We start from the raw sequence: 18930 nt of genomic DNA on the forward strand, positions 1-18930 counted from the left end.
CGTTTGTTATAGTGTGACTGTGGAAATTAAGTGTATTGCAAAGTTGTATTCAGAAAGAATAAACCAGTTTTATTTAAGAACGGACTTCTATCGGTAAAGTTTCTTCGGAAAGAATTTTTACGGAAAATTTACTAACGACCAGAGGCGTAACACATACTTAACTAGAATATAAAAGTAAGGCCTAAATACAATTTAACTATAGCATATTTAGGTAAAAAACCACTGTATGTACTATTGTCAATCAAGCAGACAACAATACGAATGGCAGTTACATTAAAACCTGCATGCCAATTTCAAATTAACCATTGGTAGAGTATAGTGTAAACTGAGCTCTTTCTAACGACAATATACACCTGTGTCAACTAACTACATGTACGTTATAGATCTCAAGCCAAAGTATAAAAGTTGGGCATGGTGACTGTCAAGGGTTTGAAAATTTATTTCTCTTTACCAGTGAATACAGTTTTAGGACTTTAGATCTCACATGTCAATTAGGTCAAAAGCATGTAGTTAGCGTGTTGAAATTCTTGTACATTGCCGGCTCATTTGGCAAAGAGTGAAGCGATGCTAATGTCGAGATTTTTCAAAGTGTGTGGATCATTTGACACGAAAATTACAGCTTAAATATATTTTTTAAAGGTTTCCTACGAAACAAAGTAATTAAAATTTAGATAATATAAAAATTATAAAATATCTTATAATGTTACTTTCACTGATAGATATTCATAGTAAAGTGGTCTTATAAAATTTTGAATGTAACACAGTACCATATGCATAAATGAAATTAAAAATGGCGCTGGGGGCAATAGGGTTAAATATAAATGATGATTACAAGGACATAGCAGAGATGGGACAAGAAAATTCAGAACAAATCTATACAGTTATGGAAATTAATAAATGATGTGATATAAAAGGTAGAATTAAAAATTCATCAGAATGAATATTTTTTCCATACGGAATTTGGAGGAGTAGTGATGCCAGTTATCAAAAAGTTTAGAAAAGGTGTGGTGATGGTGCTACACAGCATTGAGTTTCAATCCAATAGGAATATATCCAAACTGGCACTGGTAGGATGATTCTTTGATGTAAATTGGGCACATATTGAGCATCTAAAGTTGTGTCCAGTCTGTGACTTTTATGACAACATAATGTTCACAGTGAGGTCTTAGGGACAATTCAGTACTTATTTTAAATCTTAGCTTTCATTTGGTTACAATGTATTGTTCATCATTTGACATATATATCAAAACTTCATTTATAACCATTGTATATATATATATCTAATAATAATATGCATTCTAAAGTGTAAATAGATGAAATAAATATTTAGATTCAACAGTAATATATTTTAAGCCTTGCTTAAATAATTATTTCAGAGATATAATTTTTATTTCGAAAAAACATGTTTTATTATATTTCATAATTTTTCTTCTCAGGAAACCAGACTCAATAATATTAAAAAAGGCTTAGATGCTGGAAAACCTATTACAGAATTGGCAGTCCAGTTTGTAGCCATGTTGAATCAGCTGATCTTTGATGCAGAGTGAGTCATGTGATTAGTATTAAACAAAATATAATATTCTGGATAGAGCAATGTAAAGGATTAATAGAACAATTATGTGGCACATAGGATTGCTTGTAACTTTAAATGTGTGCTTGAATTGAAAACTTACCAAATCAAAGTGACAAATCACAAAATCTGTACCAAAGCATTATCATTATAATATTATCTGAATCATTTAGAAATGTAACATTTAGAGACTAAAAGCCAAGCACAAGAACTAAAATGTAATATACAAGTTTTGTTGAAACATGAAATTTTTTTGTCATGCTGATGTGTATAGATAATGCTGAATTTAGGGGTGGGAAGAGGAGCAGTACTGCCAGAGCTGCATTGGTGAGGGAGTTCCAGTAAATCCTGGGTCACTTTTTTTTTCTTGGAGTGGGGAGCTCTATTCAAGACAAGTTAATAACCTCTTCTTGTTCAGTGTCATTTTTTTGTGCCCCCCAGTGGCACAGCAGTATGTCTGCGGACTTACAACGCTAGAATCCGGGTTTCGATACCCGTGGTGGGCAGAGCACAGATAGCCCATTGTGTAGCTTTGTGCTAAATTACAAACAAGCAATTACAAACAAACATTTTTTTGTTCATTATTTTATGGCACAAAGTAAGTGGTGCCCCTATACCACCTTCACAGTTTATTTTGACATCCTTCTGGGTCTCTTTCACTGTGAACTCATTAGGTAGATTTGATTATTATGGACCTCTCAATTAAAAAATCATTTTTTGGCCCTGTTGTTTCTGTTAAATTTATTTCCATCTAACCAAGTTATCTAGTGAGTGCCTCAAGTTCCAATTCAAAGAGCATGGGAATCAACATGTAAACATCAGTAAGTTGATGCTAATTTTTCCAAAAAATTCACATATTCTTTCAATAATAATAATCTCTGAGTATAATGATGAGAGGCTTCAAACAGCATGCTAGAGAGGCACCTTAGAAATCCTTTATTATTAGTAATAATCTGAAAGTTCACAACTCACTGCAAACACAACAGAACGAATTGTGATGAAAACTTCCAAGGAATTCATCATTTCATGCTGACATTGCCACTGACTTCTGTGAAAGTGCACTGCAGTGAGGGATGAAGAGGTTTTGGTATGTAGATGGTCAAGTGACCATTTGAGATCTGCATGTTGCATAAATACTTATAAACAATCAGATAATAACTGTGGCATTTGTTCAGTGTTTATTCAACTGATTGTGGGAGGAAGTGTACAAGGTGGTGAACACCATTTTAATTTTTCAAGCATATTTCAAACTTGGAATGTGTGTGTGTGTTTTTCTTGTAGCAAAGCTATATTAGGCTATCTGCTGTGTCCACCGGGGAAATTGAACCCCTGATTTAGGTGTGTAAATCTGAAGACTTATTGCTGTCCCAGCAGGAGACAACTTGGAATGAACTACACTATATACAAGTTCATTAAGAAAATGCTTTAGTGATGTTGCTCTCAGGCTTTCACTTTTTAAATTTAAACACAGTTAACACCAAAAGCACAAATTTTATCAAACCGAGTCTCCTTCTGTCAGGGCCAACCCTGCCAATAGGCAAACCGAGTAGGTAGCTCGGCATGGTGCAGTTCTGGAAGGTTCATATGGATTTTGAAAAGTATTCAAAAATTGTGGAAACAATTTCCAGGGCCTGGAAAGTTTTTAAAAAATATTAATTGACCCCAGAGTTTTGGAAAAAATCATGGAAAATGAAAATTTTCTCCTGTCAGTATTATAAATCAGCATTTTCCATAATTTATGTTTTTATTTGATGGTTACATCATATAATATCCAATGGTGACGATCTTCCAAGTGAGCCCTTCACATTTTCCTTTACTGACAAGGATGCACTTCACATGCAAATGCATGAATAGCAACTTGAATTACTTCAGAGGTACAAGGTTGAATGAGGCCATTAATGTCTGAGCTTTACCATTCAACTAATTATATAATTGCAATTCATCTGTTTTTCTGTCATTATTTTTCTGTTCATTTGTATTGACTTGAATGTGTATGCATATAAAACATGCCTGGCAAATGTGGCTTCAGAAGGATGAGTTCAAGGAATGGCTTGTTAGGGTTGCACATCGCCAAGACATTTGTTGCAATGTATGCCATTAAAGGTTTGAAGTTGACAATATGGGCAAGTCCATGATTATAAGCCTTATGAAGGGATTAAAGCACAAGGCTAACGTGAATAAGGTACACTCATCAACAGCAGCCCTACCAACCATACACAGTTTGATATCGTTTGAACCTAGGCTGATGCCAGATAGAACATTTACAGTTAGGCCTACTGTTGCGACAAATTAACACAACTCTGTACTTCAGCAAGTAATTTGAAGTTAAATTTATATTCTAGAGAATGGGCCAAATTTCATTGATTTAAATGCACAATACTATTTTATATAGTTGCATTACTTTGCAATTAGCCTTTGGATGATTCACTTCTTTTCATCTAGGTGATGATTAGATTTCTTGATTCTGCATTCTTTGGCCACATTTGGGGCTAATGATCTCTTAAGCCATTTCTTACAGCTGACAGAAGAGCTTAATCTTAGTCATCTTTTGCAAATAAGGATGGACAGTCCAACTGTTAACCATGAGAATCTGGAATCAGAGTTAAAAACTACGGATTTTGACCCATCTTCAATAAACCTTGGGTCTTGTGGTCTCCACACAGTCCATGGGGCTCTTTGTACTGCTTGCAATGCCTCTAATTGTAATTTAGAAACAATACTTAATTCAGTGTAAAACCTGCTTTTTCAAAGGTTCTCCAGCCAGACAGGAAAACTTTGAGAAAATTACTGGGTCTCATGTATACACTGAAAGCTTGTTCTACCAGATGAACAGAGAATGCACCTGTTGCACTTAGGGCAATTGAAATTATTCTGAATATCAAAACATACATCAAAGCATTAAAGCCAAATCAAATTCTTACACAGTATTCAAACATCAAGCATCTAATACTGTGAAATGTGCAACAAATGACATCCCTTCTATAACAAAATTATCATTTTGTATCTTGTTATCTGAATAACTCTCTCTATTTCTGACAAAATATCAGACTGACCATCCTGTACTGCCTTTTGTCAGTTGTGATCTTGAGTCTATGATCAGAAATCTTCTGAGAAGGATTGTAAAACATGATGTGCTATCCAAAGCAGAAACTGCATTGAAATGGTTGAAAACTGACTTAAGCAATATGTAAAATATCAAATCAGCTAACATGTTCATATTGGTTTTTGTGCAACAAAAAATATGAAGGTATTGATTGCCACAGAGAAGGCAACTCCAAAGACAATCTTGCATTTTATAATGAGTGTTTGTCTGTTTTTGTTTAATTGAGAAGTGTCTGTTGAAATACTCATTTACTCATAATGTTGCCTGTTTTTCCCCTATAAAAATGGTCTCAGATGCAATGAATAGTAAGTTTCATTTTCAATGTGTACTGTCTGCTCTTTTCAATTTGAAATCTCTCAAAGCAGAAGAATGGGGTCGCTTAATCAGACAGTATGACTTGTTTTTATTTCAGGATTTGAAGCCAAATTCTCAGATCTTCAAGGATTTTGACCTCAAAGCTGACTGGTTTGATTGCTTTTTGTTCAAACACATGGGCTAACCTATGAATTATGAGTCCTTATGGTGTATTTTTAAACTCATTTTGATACTTTCTCATGTCCAAGCAATTCTTGAAAGAGGCTTTTCTGTGAATGAAGGGTTAATGTTTCAAACAAGGATGCTTACTGCTATTCAAAGTGTTAGACAGAAGTATAACCAATACCTTGATCAACAGAGGGAAACAGCTGAACTGAATGAAAAGACACAGAAAAGGAAACTTATTCTTGAGGATATTGCAAAGCTTAATGCTAGTGATCAAAAGTTTGCAAAAATATAGCATCTTTAACCCTTTCATTATTGGCTGAGTGGAGGCATTATAATGTAATGGTCAATCTCATTATTCATTGGTAAAAGAGTAGCCCAAGAGTTGGTGGTGGGTGATGATGATGACTATCTGCCTTCCCTCTAGTCTTACACTGCTAAATTAGAGATGGCTAGTGCAGATATCCCTCGTGTATCTTTGTGCCAAATTCAAAACAAACAAACAAACAAGTAAATCTCCTGAGAGTTTCATCTAATCTTTTTACACCTGTTTCCTATTATTATTCTGCTGTTAGTGGTTGATATAGAAACCTGCTGAATATAAAGCAATGAATCACCGTTCCTGTTTAGGTGTTACCGTACTTTGACACCGTCAATATCAAATAAGTTCATGCGGCACAATTCCCAGAATTTTCCCTGCTCTGAGAACACAGTGGGATAGAATTTGCCACAGTAGTTGCAACAAGAAGTTTCTAAAGTAATTTATAAAAGTGAGAGAAAATATTTATGATATGGCTCTCTACAAAGTATAAAGTTGTATATCATCCAATAAATTTGCTAGTTATCTTACTTGGTGGTTGGGATTTAGCATTGGTATAGGTGTAAATGCTTATGGACATACTGTTTCCTATGTTACCATGCTTACACAGTAATCAATGAATGTGTAATTTCCAGTAATATAAATTCAGCTCATTTTGGTTAGGCTAGTATTCTTGGCTTAGCCTTCTTGATTGTAACTTGAGAAACAAATTATTCACCAGCAAACTGCAAGTTCAACCAGGTGTTTACTATAGATGTTCCTTTTCATGTGTTAAGATCAGTTGATCAGTGATAAATTTATTTCTTAGACTTTCACAAGTTACATAAATATACTTTTTCTGAATTGCCAAGTCTTTAGTTTTATATAATTTGTTTTTATTCTACCTCAGTATAAATGAGTAGAAAAATACAGTAATATATTGGCTACCATACATTACATATGTGTATATGTATATATATATATATAACTAATGTTTTCAAATAACTACTTAAATGTCAGTTATTTTTCTTCAACTATAAAACAGTAAATAAAAAATATTTGGAAAACAATGATCTCTACTACTTACGATGCTACCAAGTCCTTCTTTTTGCACTCATGAGCCATACTTGCTAGGTCTCTTCCAAATTCACATGTGGAGGTGGAAAAAAACAATTTTTTGTGGACTTTATATAAGCATTTTGGAATACAAAAGAAGTTATATATTACTATACCAATACCTCAAAAATCCACTATAATTTATCAGGCAACCTAACTAAATTGTATTTGGGTCTATTCACAGAATAGTTTTGATAGCATTACTTCAAACTTTCCAATGATATAAGAGCATTTCTCTTGTAAGTAAGTTAGGAAGTGTGACAGAATTATGTAGAATAAGTACATAGATTTTGATTGATTATAAAGTTATTGGTATATAAAAGTAGGTGTAGATAAATAAGTCTTTACAAATGATGAAGTGGTGGGCAGAGCCAATGTGATGGGTTCGCTAAATATCATGATATCTCAGCAAATAGAAAAGGTAGGAGGCTCTTATTTTATATTCTAGCTTGTCATTATTGAACATTTGAGTTTCTAATGGCTGTAAATTGAATTTTTTATTTCTAATCTGTTTTATTTTGATATGATAAATAAAAAATGAGCTTTATGGTTTGTTATGTAGTGCTTTTTCTGAAGTTAAAAATTTTGTTTAAATATTAAATCATCTAGAACCACTTTTTTATTTTAACAAACATACAATCAATCTTAAGTGTATTATCATCAACTATTAAAATAGTTTACTGACACTTACTGACACCAATGACATGGTGTTATAGCTAACATTAGGTAAAATAAAATAAAAAGGTAGTTAGAAACTGATGACAACAAACTATTTGACAATAGTGATATACTAAATAAAAAATTACTAAAGGTGAACATAAAAACACTGGATACAGTGGGATCAGAAACATAATTCACAGAAAATTATCAGACAAATCACTTACTCCCTTAATTAACTTATTCTTAATAACAGGTTATTACCAAGACATTTGGAAAAACAGCAATTATTACACTAATTCCTGAAACCTTCACCAGAGATTCAAATCCTAATAACTTCAGACCCATTAGTCCACTTAGTTGTTTAGGCGAATTATTAGAATGAATAGTTTCAAATGTATTATTTTACTTTTGTAAACCTAAGAATCTCCTTTCCAACAAGTGAACAGACAAACCATTGAACATTTAATGTGACTTAAAGAATCATTTTATAAATCACTTAATAACAATCAGGCCACTGTAGCAGTTTTCTTAGATGTACAGAAAGCCTTTAGCTCAGTTTTACATAATGCCATTAGATAAAAACTCCACTTAATGAACATTAACACTAAGATAGTCAGATGGATCTCTAACTTTTTAATGAACAGCTCTGTGGTGGCTAGAATTAATAACATACTTTTCAAAACAATTAACATTTCAGTGGGAATTGTGCAAGGTTCAGTCTTTTTTGCCACTCTTATGTATTTCATTTGTTAATAACATTCCATTCCCAGATTTAACCTGTATGTACTTCTCGCAATATGCTGATGACATTGCTGTTTGGAGTATATCATGCAACCTGCTGATAGCTGTGAACAGAGTACAGAAATCATTAGATATAATTACTGATTGGTGCAATAACTAGCAGATTATGCTTAACTCCATTAAAACACAAGGAATTGTGTTCCGTAGAAAGTTGAATTAACATTCCAAAAATGCTAAAAAGGTAAAATTGAAATTAATCAATGAGGAAATAAAGTTATGTTCTAGTGCTAAATTTCTTGGTATTACGAATGATAGATGTCTCATGTGGGCAGATCATATAAAAAGATGTTCACTCGTCCATTAGTAAATATGTAAACTACCTACGACTTATAGACTTTATACAAATAAAGGCTGTGCTCCCAACACAGTATTGAAAATCTGTAAAGCTTATATTTGTCCTTTAATAGAATATGGATACCAAGTTACATTTAATACGTTTAACACCATTCTTAAAAAATTAGATGCCAGCCTGGCATGGCCAGGTGGTTAGGGTGCTCGACTCACAATCTGTGGGTCGCAGGTTCGAATCCCCGTCCCACCAAACATGCTCACCCTTTCAGCCGTGGGGGCGTTATAATGTGATGGTCAATCCCACTATTCATTGGTAAAAGAATAGCCCAAGAGTGGGTGGTGAAGATTACCTGCCTTTCCTCTAGTCTTACACTGTTAAATTAGGGATAGCTAGCACAGGTAGCCCTTGTGTAGCTTTGCACGAAATTCAAAAACAAACAAATAAAAAAATAGAACTGCAACAGAATAGAATCCTCAAATTAGCTCCTAAGGCTTCCATGCTATACCCCATTTAATTATGTGCACAAGACAAGTAACTTGCCATTACTAAGAAAAAGAATCCCAATGTTGGCAAATAAATATTATTACAAAGGTGAAACCAGAAATACACTAACCTATACCCTCCACATGTTTCAAATGTACCACACAAAATATTGCTATACAATTTATACTGCAAACAAACATAAATAACATTCCAAAAGACTAACCATGCAGCCACAAACATACCAACACTTACTTTTAAAAATAGATCCCTGCCATGTTATAAAAAAAGGCAATATCAGACTTAAAATTGAATTTGCCATGAGTTGTTGGTACTCTGAAGTACAGAAGCTTTGCTTTCTATGCCTGTTGTGATAATCATCATGAAGTGTGCCGACATTTCTGTCAGACCAGCACAGAACATTTCAATGTAGAGCCTTTTCTTTACTACTAGTTAAGTGCTTTCATTTGTATTTAAACAGGAAGCTAAATCAACACTGAGAAATTATCAGCATTTTTTATTTATATCAGTAAACTTATGAGTTGATGATTAAGGTGGAGCAAGTGTAAAAGAAGTGTTTCTCTTGATTAAATCAGGTCATTTTGCAAATGTATGTATTCATTATTCAAATCATGTCACCAAATGAGGGTTCTGTTAAAATACCTTCAAATTAGTCCTATTATATCATATTTATCAATATAATAAGATACTTTCATGGCTTTCATTGTTTAAATTCTATACACATTCTTATAGCAAGTATTTAAAATACCTTACATTTTTATAAACTTGCTTATATTTTTCATAAATATACATGTAGACCTGCAACAGATCTTGATAAATTTTACATTGACAGGATTACTGATTGATCCATTGTTTGATTTTCAATGTCTTCAAGCAATTGATAATTTAAGGGCAATATCACTCAGAAACATGAAAGCAGAAAGAATGATTGAAATTACAAATTAATAAAAAAAATTGACAAGACAAAGTATTTTATTTATTTTTTGTGCTTTAAACTCACTTTCTGTAGTTAAATGCCCAAGTTGTTTTACTTTATTTTGAATAAAAATAGCTAGTTTGGACGAATACCACCAGTTTCTCTTTTCTATAGTATCATACTGTATAGGTCTGGCCCTGTCTTCAGCTGTTACTTATCTGTGAATTATTTTCTTTCCATTAACTGATTTTTTATCTTATTTTCAGATAGGTTGATCTACACAGTTTAAAGAAAATAAGATAGTGGTAGCACACAAAGAAAGAAGCAGAAAGAAAAAACGGAAGGCTATTTTGGAAAAACATTCCAAAGCTTATGACATTTTACTCATACGAGAGCAAACTGATCCTGCTGGGAGATTTTGATATAGGCCTTACAAGTGAATTAGAACTTGACAACATAAATGAAGGCTCTACTATATCCACTAAACTCAAGGATGTGGTTAGCAGTGAAGACACCACTATTTTCAAGAGTATAGCAGCAGGTTTATTGGTTGAGATAGTGGATATTAACAGCAACATGACTGTTAATGCTGTTGTTGATACCACGTGTAACACTGGCACAGTCATTTCAGAGCAAGGAATGAACAAAGGTAGCATTGCAAGTATAATAACTCAAGCTAGTTCTAATATAGAAATTGAGAGATTACAAGCAGTAGCAGCTTTTACTTCGTTGCAAGAACTTCCATGGCCATTGGATCCAACTTTGTAGTCAGCTGATAGTAATGCAGTAATAGATTACTGGATTCATGGGCAGGAAATTCCAAACCAGATCATAAGCAGCAACAATCTTGAAGCATCGAAGTGACAAGCTTATTCGAAAAACACATCTCGATACTTAACGTAGAATTATTTTTCATTCAACTTGAAAAATGGTAAGACAAGAAGAAGGGAGTGGTTGATCTATTTCCTGTATACTGGCAAGATATTATGTTTATATTGCGCTTTCTTGAGAAACTCAAATTACTTGCAATGTGACTCCTTTCATACAGGATTTTGCAAATGTTCCCATAGGCATTGGGCTCTCGAGAATTATAAAAGAGTAGTGGGCATCTTAATTAAGTGCTGTGTTTGGTAGCAAAAATATCTAAAGACTGAAAAGTAGATGCACTCCTGAAAACTCAAGAAAAAGAGATGGTACTGGAGAGATGCATTGCACAGAGTTGTAGAATGCCTGACGTTTTTATGGGAATGAGATCTGGCTTTGAGAGGAAAGTGTGAGGACATTGTTGACTTTGAGCTATGTAATTTTTGGCAAAATTAGACCCATTTATAGCAAAGCTTCTGGAGACACAAGGCAATAAGGACATTGAGTATTGTTGTTTAAGATTCATAATGTAGGTAAATTAATATGTAGAATTATAAACAGACTTTTCTCTACGTTAAACTACTTTTGTTGCAAGCTTTTGGCCCTCTTACCAGAGCCTTCATTGGGCAACAAAGCTTGCAATAAAAGTATTTTAACATTGAGAAAAATCCATTTATAATTCTAAACATTGATTATCTCCTATCTGTCTTTCACGACCTACAAAGGGATCATGGGAAAAGGAGTTCTCAAGATAATTTCCAATGAAATGACTATAGTCATCTATTCATTGCCTCATGTTTTCAACAGATATAAGTCATCAAGTAGACATAACGGCAAGTCAGTGACTGATGTAGTATTGCAGAAGATGGGAAATCTTGGTGTAGATATATATAAGATACATGTGGACAATCATATGATAACACTTCAGCACTTCCAGTATGTTTGTGAAATAGAGCAGCCTACCTTGCACACTTTCCGAACTTGGTAGGAATCAATGCTGTAGAAAGCTACCAGCATGCCTCTGACTTTTGGTTGCCTTCAGATTCTATACAACTTGTTCCTTTCTTCCACACATCAATGGGAGAATATCTGTTCATGTATAACAAGTGGAAAAGATAGGTCTGATATTTTAATGAGTCTTAACAGAATTCAGTTGTTTGCAAGAGCAATTTTGACAAAAGTGCTGTATGAAAATTACTATAAGATCTATCTTAAACTTAAGAAGATGTAGAAAGACAATCAAGATAATCATAGTATTTGGATGAAGCAATGACCCTGTTGGAGAAAATGGAGTCACTAAAGACTACATTCATGACTGTTCTGTGGCATGAGTAAGAAACATCAGGAGAAGGGTCTGTGTTTTTCAGTTGCCGTAAAACTTCTGAAGTCTATGGCAGAATATGTTATCACACTTTGTGAGGACTTCCAGGAGATTGGAGACAGTGCTTGTAAATTGTCAGATGCTGTATGACAGTACAAGAACAAAATTTCAAGAAAATTGGTGTGTAAATTGGCAGCTGATAAAACCTGTAACAGTGAAGTATCCTTTATAGGAGCACAGAAATTCTGGGTTGAGTGCTTCATCCAAATCATTGACAAGTTAGTTACATGTATGAACAATCATCATACCATGTATGAAATGGCTTGAACCAGCTTCAGATTTTTTACCAGCTTCAAGACTATGCCCATTCCCGACATTTAAGTAGCAGCAAAGAGCCTGTGCATGGCTTACCTAATCGATTTGGATGATTCTTTCCCAGAAGAGATAATACACTTCTCTAAGTTTATAGAAAGAGACATTGCCCTGTTTGTACAAGAATGCCTGCAACTGATCCAATGTAACAAGCTCAAATCTATGTTTTCTGATGTGGATGAAGCATTTCATATTTATCTGAGTATGCCAATTACCAACTGCAACATAGAAAGGGCATTTTCTAAAATGGCAAGTGATAAACATCAGGCTTCGATGCAAAACTATCAACATAAAACTCTGTTTAATGACAACTGAGAGAACCATGCTCTGATGCATCAATTTTGACGACATCATTTCATACTTTGCAGATGTTAAAGTGTGGAAAAAGATGTTGTAAAAGTATAGCTTAAGTGTTTCACAGCTCAAGAATTGGGAACAGAGGTGACTGATGGGTTTTGCACAAGATCCTTTGATTGAAACACATTTCCTTTCAGACTTATTTTCTTTCTGATTTATTAGATTTTGCACTGAGACATGATGTTCATTCAATTATGTGTATATACCTCTATATGAAATTAATAAATATACCTTATGTTTTTTAGCCTTTTCAATAAAGGCAAAATGCTTAAAACAAATCAGTCTGTTTTTGGCTGTGGGTACCAGTAGTGAATATATCCAGACAAAATTAATATTATTCCATAAGTTTTGAATATTTAAATGCTTTGCCTTAGTATTAAGTAATTTAACTTCACATGATTAGCTATGAACCCTGTGGTATAACAAAATAAGACCCTAAATCCAAACTTATTTGTAGGTGTTCGGTTCTAGTTAAAACAAACTTTATTCTTAGGATCACTGGTAAGGACTTCAAGTTTTTTATTATTCATTGTGGAAACATTTTTTTACATTGTATGTTTTAAGATTTTTAAGAATAGAAAAAGGACTATCACATTTTGATGTCTTTCTTATCTTTAGCATTGAACTACCTAAACCTGTGCCAGGTCAGCATATAGAAAATGAACTAGATCGAACATATAGAGACCTACGAACAGATGAGCTTTATAAACTTCGTCAACAAGCAGGGGAACTTCGAGAAAAAGCTACAGATTTGGAAGAGGCATTGCAAGAAGTAGAGAATTATGTAAAAATTCTGAAAAATTTAGCAACTGAAGTAAGTTTTTTTTTGCTTTTATTTCTTGAAACTTATAAATTTAGTAAATTTCATTAACTAACAAGCATTAACATCATAAAAGCAGCTACTACAGTGGATTAAAATATATTTTTATAAACTAATATGAAATAATGGTTACATAGATCACCAAAGAAATTACACAAATAAAATATCGTTTTTTAACCTGTTATAGTAGTAGCTGGTCTTTTAATGTTAACTTTTAGAAACTGAATTTTTTAACACAACTGTTATTTGGTTTCTGTACTTTCCAAATTTCTTGCACTGTTTCTTGTTTGTTTTTTGCATAACAAAGAAAATTCTATTCATTGATAGTATTCTCTTTTACTGTCACCTTTTCTTGTATTCACCACTCTACATTATAATTAAGTTTCTTAACTTGCTAGTTTTTCTGAAATATGTATCCTCGATTATATAAACCTGATAAACTTTCAAATGTTTCAGCCAGTGTTGAAGTGTATTTGCCATTTTTATAAACTTGGCTTATTGATTGAAAAAAATCATTAAGTTTTTTCTATATCCACAAGATTAGCTTGCATAGTGTAATAAAGTTAAAACATACATACTTATCATTAGATATGTATTACTTCACACCAGAGACAGGTGAGATTGGGTAGGCTGTAGTCTGTCAACTCAGCACCTGAACCCACCCAATCATTGTCTGCTTGATTGTTCCCTCATCAGAATATGTCATATGTAGTGGTGGTTGTCATAGAAACTGATGTTTTCTTTGTTCATTGTTGTTGTTTTTTTGTGTGCTGTACCTGATATTACATATGGCTTCGGTTTCTATTGTCTAGTTATTATGTGTGAAATTTTTTTATTGGTGTTGTGTAAATCATGATGAATTATAATACTTCTTGCAGTTTAATACAAAGTTTTCTTTCACAACTGAAGTTACAGAAAACAAATACTTATTGAATGATCATGTCACAGAATGTACCAGATAAACTTGATTATTCAATGTTATTCATTAAGCTTATGTTTGAGATATCTTTTACATATAAAAGTTTACTAGAAATTTGAAGTTCAGTATCTCAGTTTGTGATAAATAGTATTAGTTAATTCTTTGTTTTTCATATTCCACCATTGCATAAACACTTAAAAAATTAAATATTCTTTACCATTTTCAGTATCTCTGTATCAATTATTGTTTCGCATTAACATGTATAGCATAACACATTTTTTTTATTAACCCCAGAGTAGCATTTCTTACATCATTTCCTTGTTGCCTTGAAGTAGCATATATAACATTCTAATAGATGAATTACAACTAGTTTTACTGTAACATAAGTAATACATTATTATTTTCTTGCAGCCACAAAGTAGCATGCCTGATGTTATCATCTGGATGCTCAGTGGGAAAAAGAGAGTTGCATATTGTCGTATCCCAGCCAACCATATTATTTTCAATCCAGATCCAAGGAAGTGTGGAAAGTGGTGTGGAAAGCTTCAGACATTAATATTGAAGGTATGCCAAGTATTTAGTTATCTGTTAAAAAGGTAAAGTCTGTTTATATTTTAGACATGACAATTCAAACCAGCTACTGTAATTTTAGTAGTACCTAAGTTAGTTATAGTAAAAGGTTTAATAAGAGTTACTAAGAAGTGATAAAACTACTATTAAAATCTTACCTTAAATAAAAAAAATGGGAGTCTACATGAAATTAAATTTTGATTTGTAATCTAACTAAAGAAAATTTTATATAATACTTTGATTTTGATAGGTGAAATTGTTTTGTGTAAAAACATTTAGATTCTCTACATATAAAATGATAATATATGTTTCTAATTTTGTTGTATTTATCTCTAGGAATTTAATATTTGTCTAAAACGTTTTACAAGTTTGAAAATGTTTCTTATGTAGTTTTCATACAATGCTATGTTATTCAGCCCAAATAACATTTTAATTACTATTTGTAACTGTTTGCTTGTCAGTTATTTTATATAGCAGCTGTTATTACTGTTAGTCTATAGTACTTTTGTCAAAATAATATTTTTAGCATAGTATCAGTTTCTGTTTTCAGTGGAACATTTTTTACATGGGTAATTTAATGCAATTACAATAAGAGAACTGATTAGTTATGTACATCTAGTGGTTATGTATGTTCTTTTGCAATATTGTAACTATTGATGTCATTACTGTCTTAATTCTTTAGTATTATTTTTACTGTGTGCTATACATAACTTTAGTTTTCTGTTTTTTTAGATTTTGTGATGTGGTAATTGTTGTAATTTTATGTTAACTGTGATGTTATTTTCTTTTATTCAGTATTATATTATCTTAAATGTATTACTGATAACATGTACTATTCATGTAATTGAAAAATCACAGTAAATGGAACAAACTGTCACATGCCTTGATACTGGAGAAACTAATTTTGACACATTTGTTGCATCCTCTTAAGTCTCATGTTGTCTTCTTTAGTTGTTTGCTATTGGTTGTGCTATGTTTCTTTGGTTTTTTACTGACTGTGTTTCTCCTGTGTTGGTGCATTGTTTTACTAATACTTGTTTGTTGTTATTTGTATTTTTTGTCTTTGTGTTTCTCCTGACTTGATATATTGTTGCAACTGTATGATATTATTTGTATTATTTATTTTGATGTTTTAAATGGTCTTATTAGTTTCTTTCTTGGTTTACATGTTGTACTTTTATGCAATTATGATAAAGAACTCTTACACTCATGTACATCCTGTATGATTGTTTTTATATTATTATAACTGTATGTTACTACTACATTGAGTTTCAGTATTGATACACTGTTGTAGCTATATCTTATTATTTGTGTTATAATTGTGCAATTTTGTCTTGTTTGTGTTATATTTTATAAATTTTTGTTTGTATTGTATTTGCTTTGAAATTTGTTGTAACATAATTTTTTGTTTATATTTTATATTTGTAGTTTTGTGTTTATGTTATTCTGACCTAGGTACATATATATATATATATAATTATAGCTTAGTATTGTTATGTTTTTGTTGGAATTTCTTGTTTGTATTCCTCAGACTTGGTGGAATGTTATAACTGTGTGTATTTTTGTTTGTTTTTATATTTTGTAGTTGTTTTTTTATATTAATTATAATTTGTTCAGCTGTAGTTGGTTTGTTTGTTTTTTATGCTGCATCTTTTGTTTTACTTCTAGTTTTATTGAATTTTCTGTTGTTTTTGATTTAAAAGTAAATGTAGTTGTTCATTTTGAACTGTTAAGGCTTTATATTGTAATAATAATCTAATAATATTGAACAATAACATTTGGCAGATCAGAAATAATACTTTATAAATGGTATATTAACATTATATTTATGCCTGCTATTATTGTTATATGTGTAACAATATTTAGCACTTACATGTTGTAGCCTACTATATGCCATTAGTTGTACTTACTTCACTAATAGCATATTAACAAACTGCTTGTGACTGCTATCCTTGTGCTTTTTCGCAACATTATTTAGCAGTTCAATGTTGTAGTCTAGCATATCATAACAAATACATATTTCACTAATAGCATGTTAAACAACAGCTTGTGTCTGTCATCTGTCCTAAACTAATCTAGTTCCCTGAGACTGGTGAAAGACATAAGATGAAGGCGATGATAAGTCAGCTACATAATGTTCAATTAACTGATCCCTTGCGACTTGCACAGCATCCTGACTCAATCCTCAAGAACAGTTTGTGGAAAGTTCCTGGTCTTCTAAGGATGAAGTTGTGGTTGGGACTAGAAATATATGATGTTCATTGGCGATCTTCTCAAACTGATGCTGAACTATCAGTGTTTGCTGAAACGGTAATGTATCTGAAACCAGACAAGAACAAAAACGTGTCTTTTATGTTTATAGGAATAGTTATTTTTGAGAAAAACTTGTTTACAAAAGGCAATATAATCTGAATGAACCAGTTTAAATTTTGTTTCAATGAGTTTTGAACAAACTGACTTTTTTTATGTTACCCTAAGGAATTTATACTTATAACTCAACAAGCTGAAAATATACATTTATTGGATTATTTGTACATTTGAAATAATAGTTGGAACTTAATAATGGCTCAATATTTCCTTATAGTTTTATGTTTTAAAAACTTTCAAGAACAATTTCTATAGAAGGCATCTCATGTCTATTAAATTTTGTATGTTTCATTGTTGTTCAAACTATAATTTGAAATAATGCAGGAATTATCAAATAAGTTGCATTGTTTCTTTTAGATATATTTTGGGATTATTTTATTCCCTAATAATAATTTAGTGTTTTTTAGTCACTGCATCAGTGTTTCTACGCAAATGTGAAGCTCATTTTTGTATAATATACAACATGTTAATGATAGTCAACAAAATAAAATGCAAGTAATGCAATTAATTGGATGGACACATAATGTAGCTTTTATTGGATGTATGTTTTGTTGATACTTAATATATATTATGTTTCTTAATATAACTAAGATATCCAAATTGTTTTTCTAAAATTACTAAAGTAATACTTTATGATTGAAATATCCAAATTTTTTTTATTAAAATTTAATTCTCAGTATGAAAACCAAGCATATGTCCTAGGAAAGTGGACTTCTAGTGGCCCAACTATGACCCGACATAGTTGGTCAGATGTTAATGGAATGGTAAGTAAAATAGAAAAAGTACAAGCTTTTATCTGTGTGTTTATACATACACAAAATTTGAATGTTTTTCAATCTCAATACAAGTGGTATAAGCAACATCCTCTACATTTTAGAGTGAGTTTTATCAAATGTGGCAGAATTTATGTGTCTAGGTGGCTGTAGACATGAGGACTGGTGATGATGTGTATTATCTTAAATTTCAGACATGTACTGTTGAAACATGGCTTTGTTTCATGTTTGTTCTTTTTGGGTGAAAAAGAATGAACTCGTGTTCCTTATGGTTTTGCCTTTTATTTATGCAAATTATATATTTGAACTATGTAATTTATATTTTCAAATGGAAGCTATACATTAAAAAAAAGCTATTTGTTTTAGTATAGGTTTGTACAGAACATACACTCTAGTTCAAACATTTAAGGTAATGAATATGGTTTTGACATTGAAACATTTATGGTTTTGTCTTTATCAGTCATAATCAACACATATCTGGTGTTGGAATTTAATTCATGGTTTTACTTTCAACAGCTAAATTTATCAAAAGAAATTTTTGTGGCTCCACGTGGCTGGAGATTTGAAGGGGACTGGTTTGTCAATCCGGAGCCTAGGTTGGTCCAGTTTTTATGATTATGTAATATGTAGCTTATCTGAAGAGTTTCTAAACTTTTTTAAAAAGATGAGGTTGGTAGTCTTTCTTTTTTTCTTGATAGTTGAAGTTTTTAATTTTTCCGAAATGGTACTACTTCCTAAATATTATGAGCAGTGCACCAGTCTTTTATAGTCCTATATTTTTTGCATCATTGCAACAACATTTGCTGATCAGGTGACCACCCTCCACCAAT

At 32.0% G+C, this 18930-nt stretch overlaps 1 protein-coding gene across 1 annotated transcript in view; it reads left to right on the forward strand.

Moving 5' to 3' along the window:
- The window catches only part of LOC106466990 (myoferlin-like), a 135331-nt gene that overhangs the window by 76107 nt on the left and 40294 nt on the right, over positions 1 to 18930 (forward strand). Inside the window, exons 20-25 of the mRNA XM_022395076.1 lie at positions 1437 to 1543; positions 13270 to 13465; positions 14802 to 14954; positions 17130 to 17270; positions 18005 to 18091; positions 18617 to 18696. Coding sequence (XP_022250784.1) covers positions 1437 to 1543; positions 13270 to 13465; positions 14802 to 14954; positions 17130 to 17270; positions 18005 to 18091; positions 18617 to 18696 — 764 coding nt within the window. The remainder of the gene's footprint in view (positions 1 to 1436; positions 1544 to 13269; positions 13466 to 14801; positions 14955 to 17129; positions 17271 to 18004; positions 18092 to 18616; positions 18697 to 18930) is intronic.

This window comes from Limulus polyphemus, unplaced genomic scaffold (genome assembly GCF_000517525.1).
Source record: "Limulus polyphemus unplaced genomic scaffold, Limulus_polyphemus-2.1.2 Scaffold2451, whole genome shotgun sequence".
In the NCBI taxonomy this organism is placed as follows: domain Eukaryota; kingdom Metazoa; phylum Arthropoda; class Merostomata; order Xiphosura; family Limulidae; genus Limulus; species Limulus polyphemus.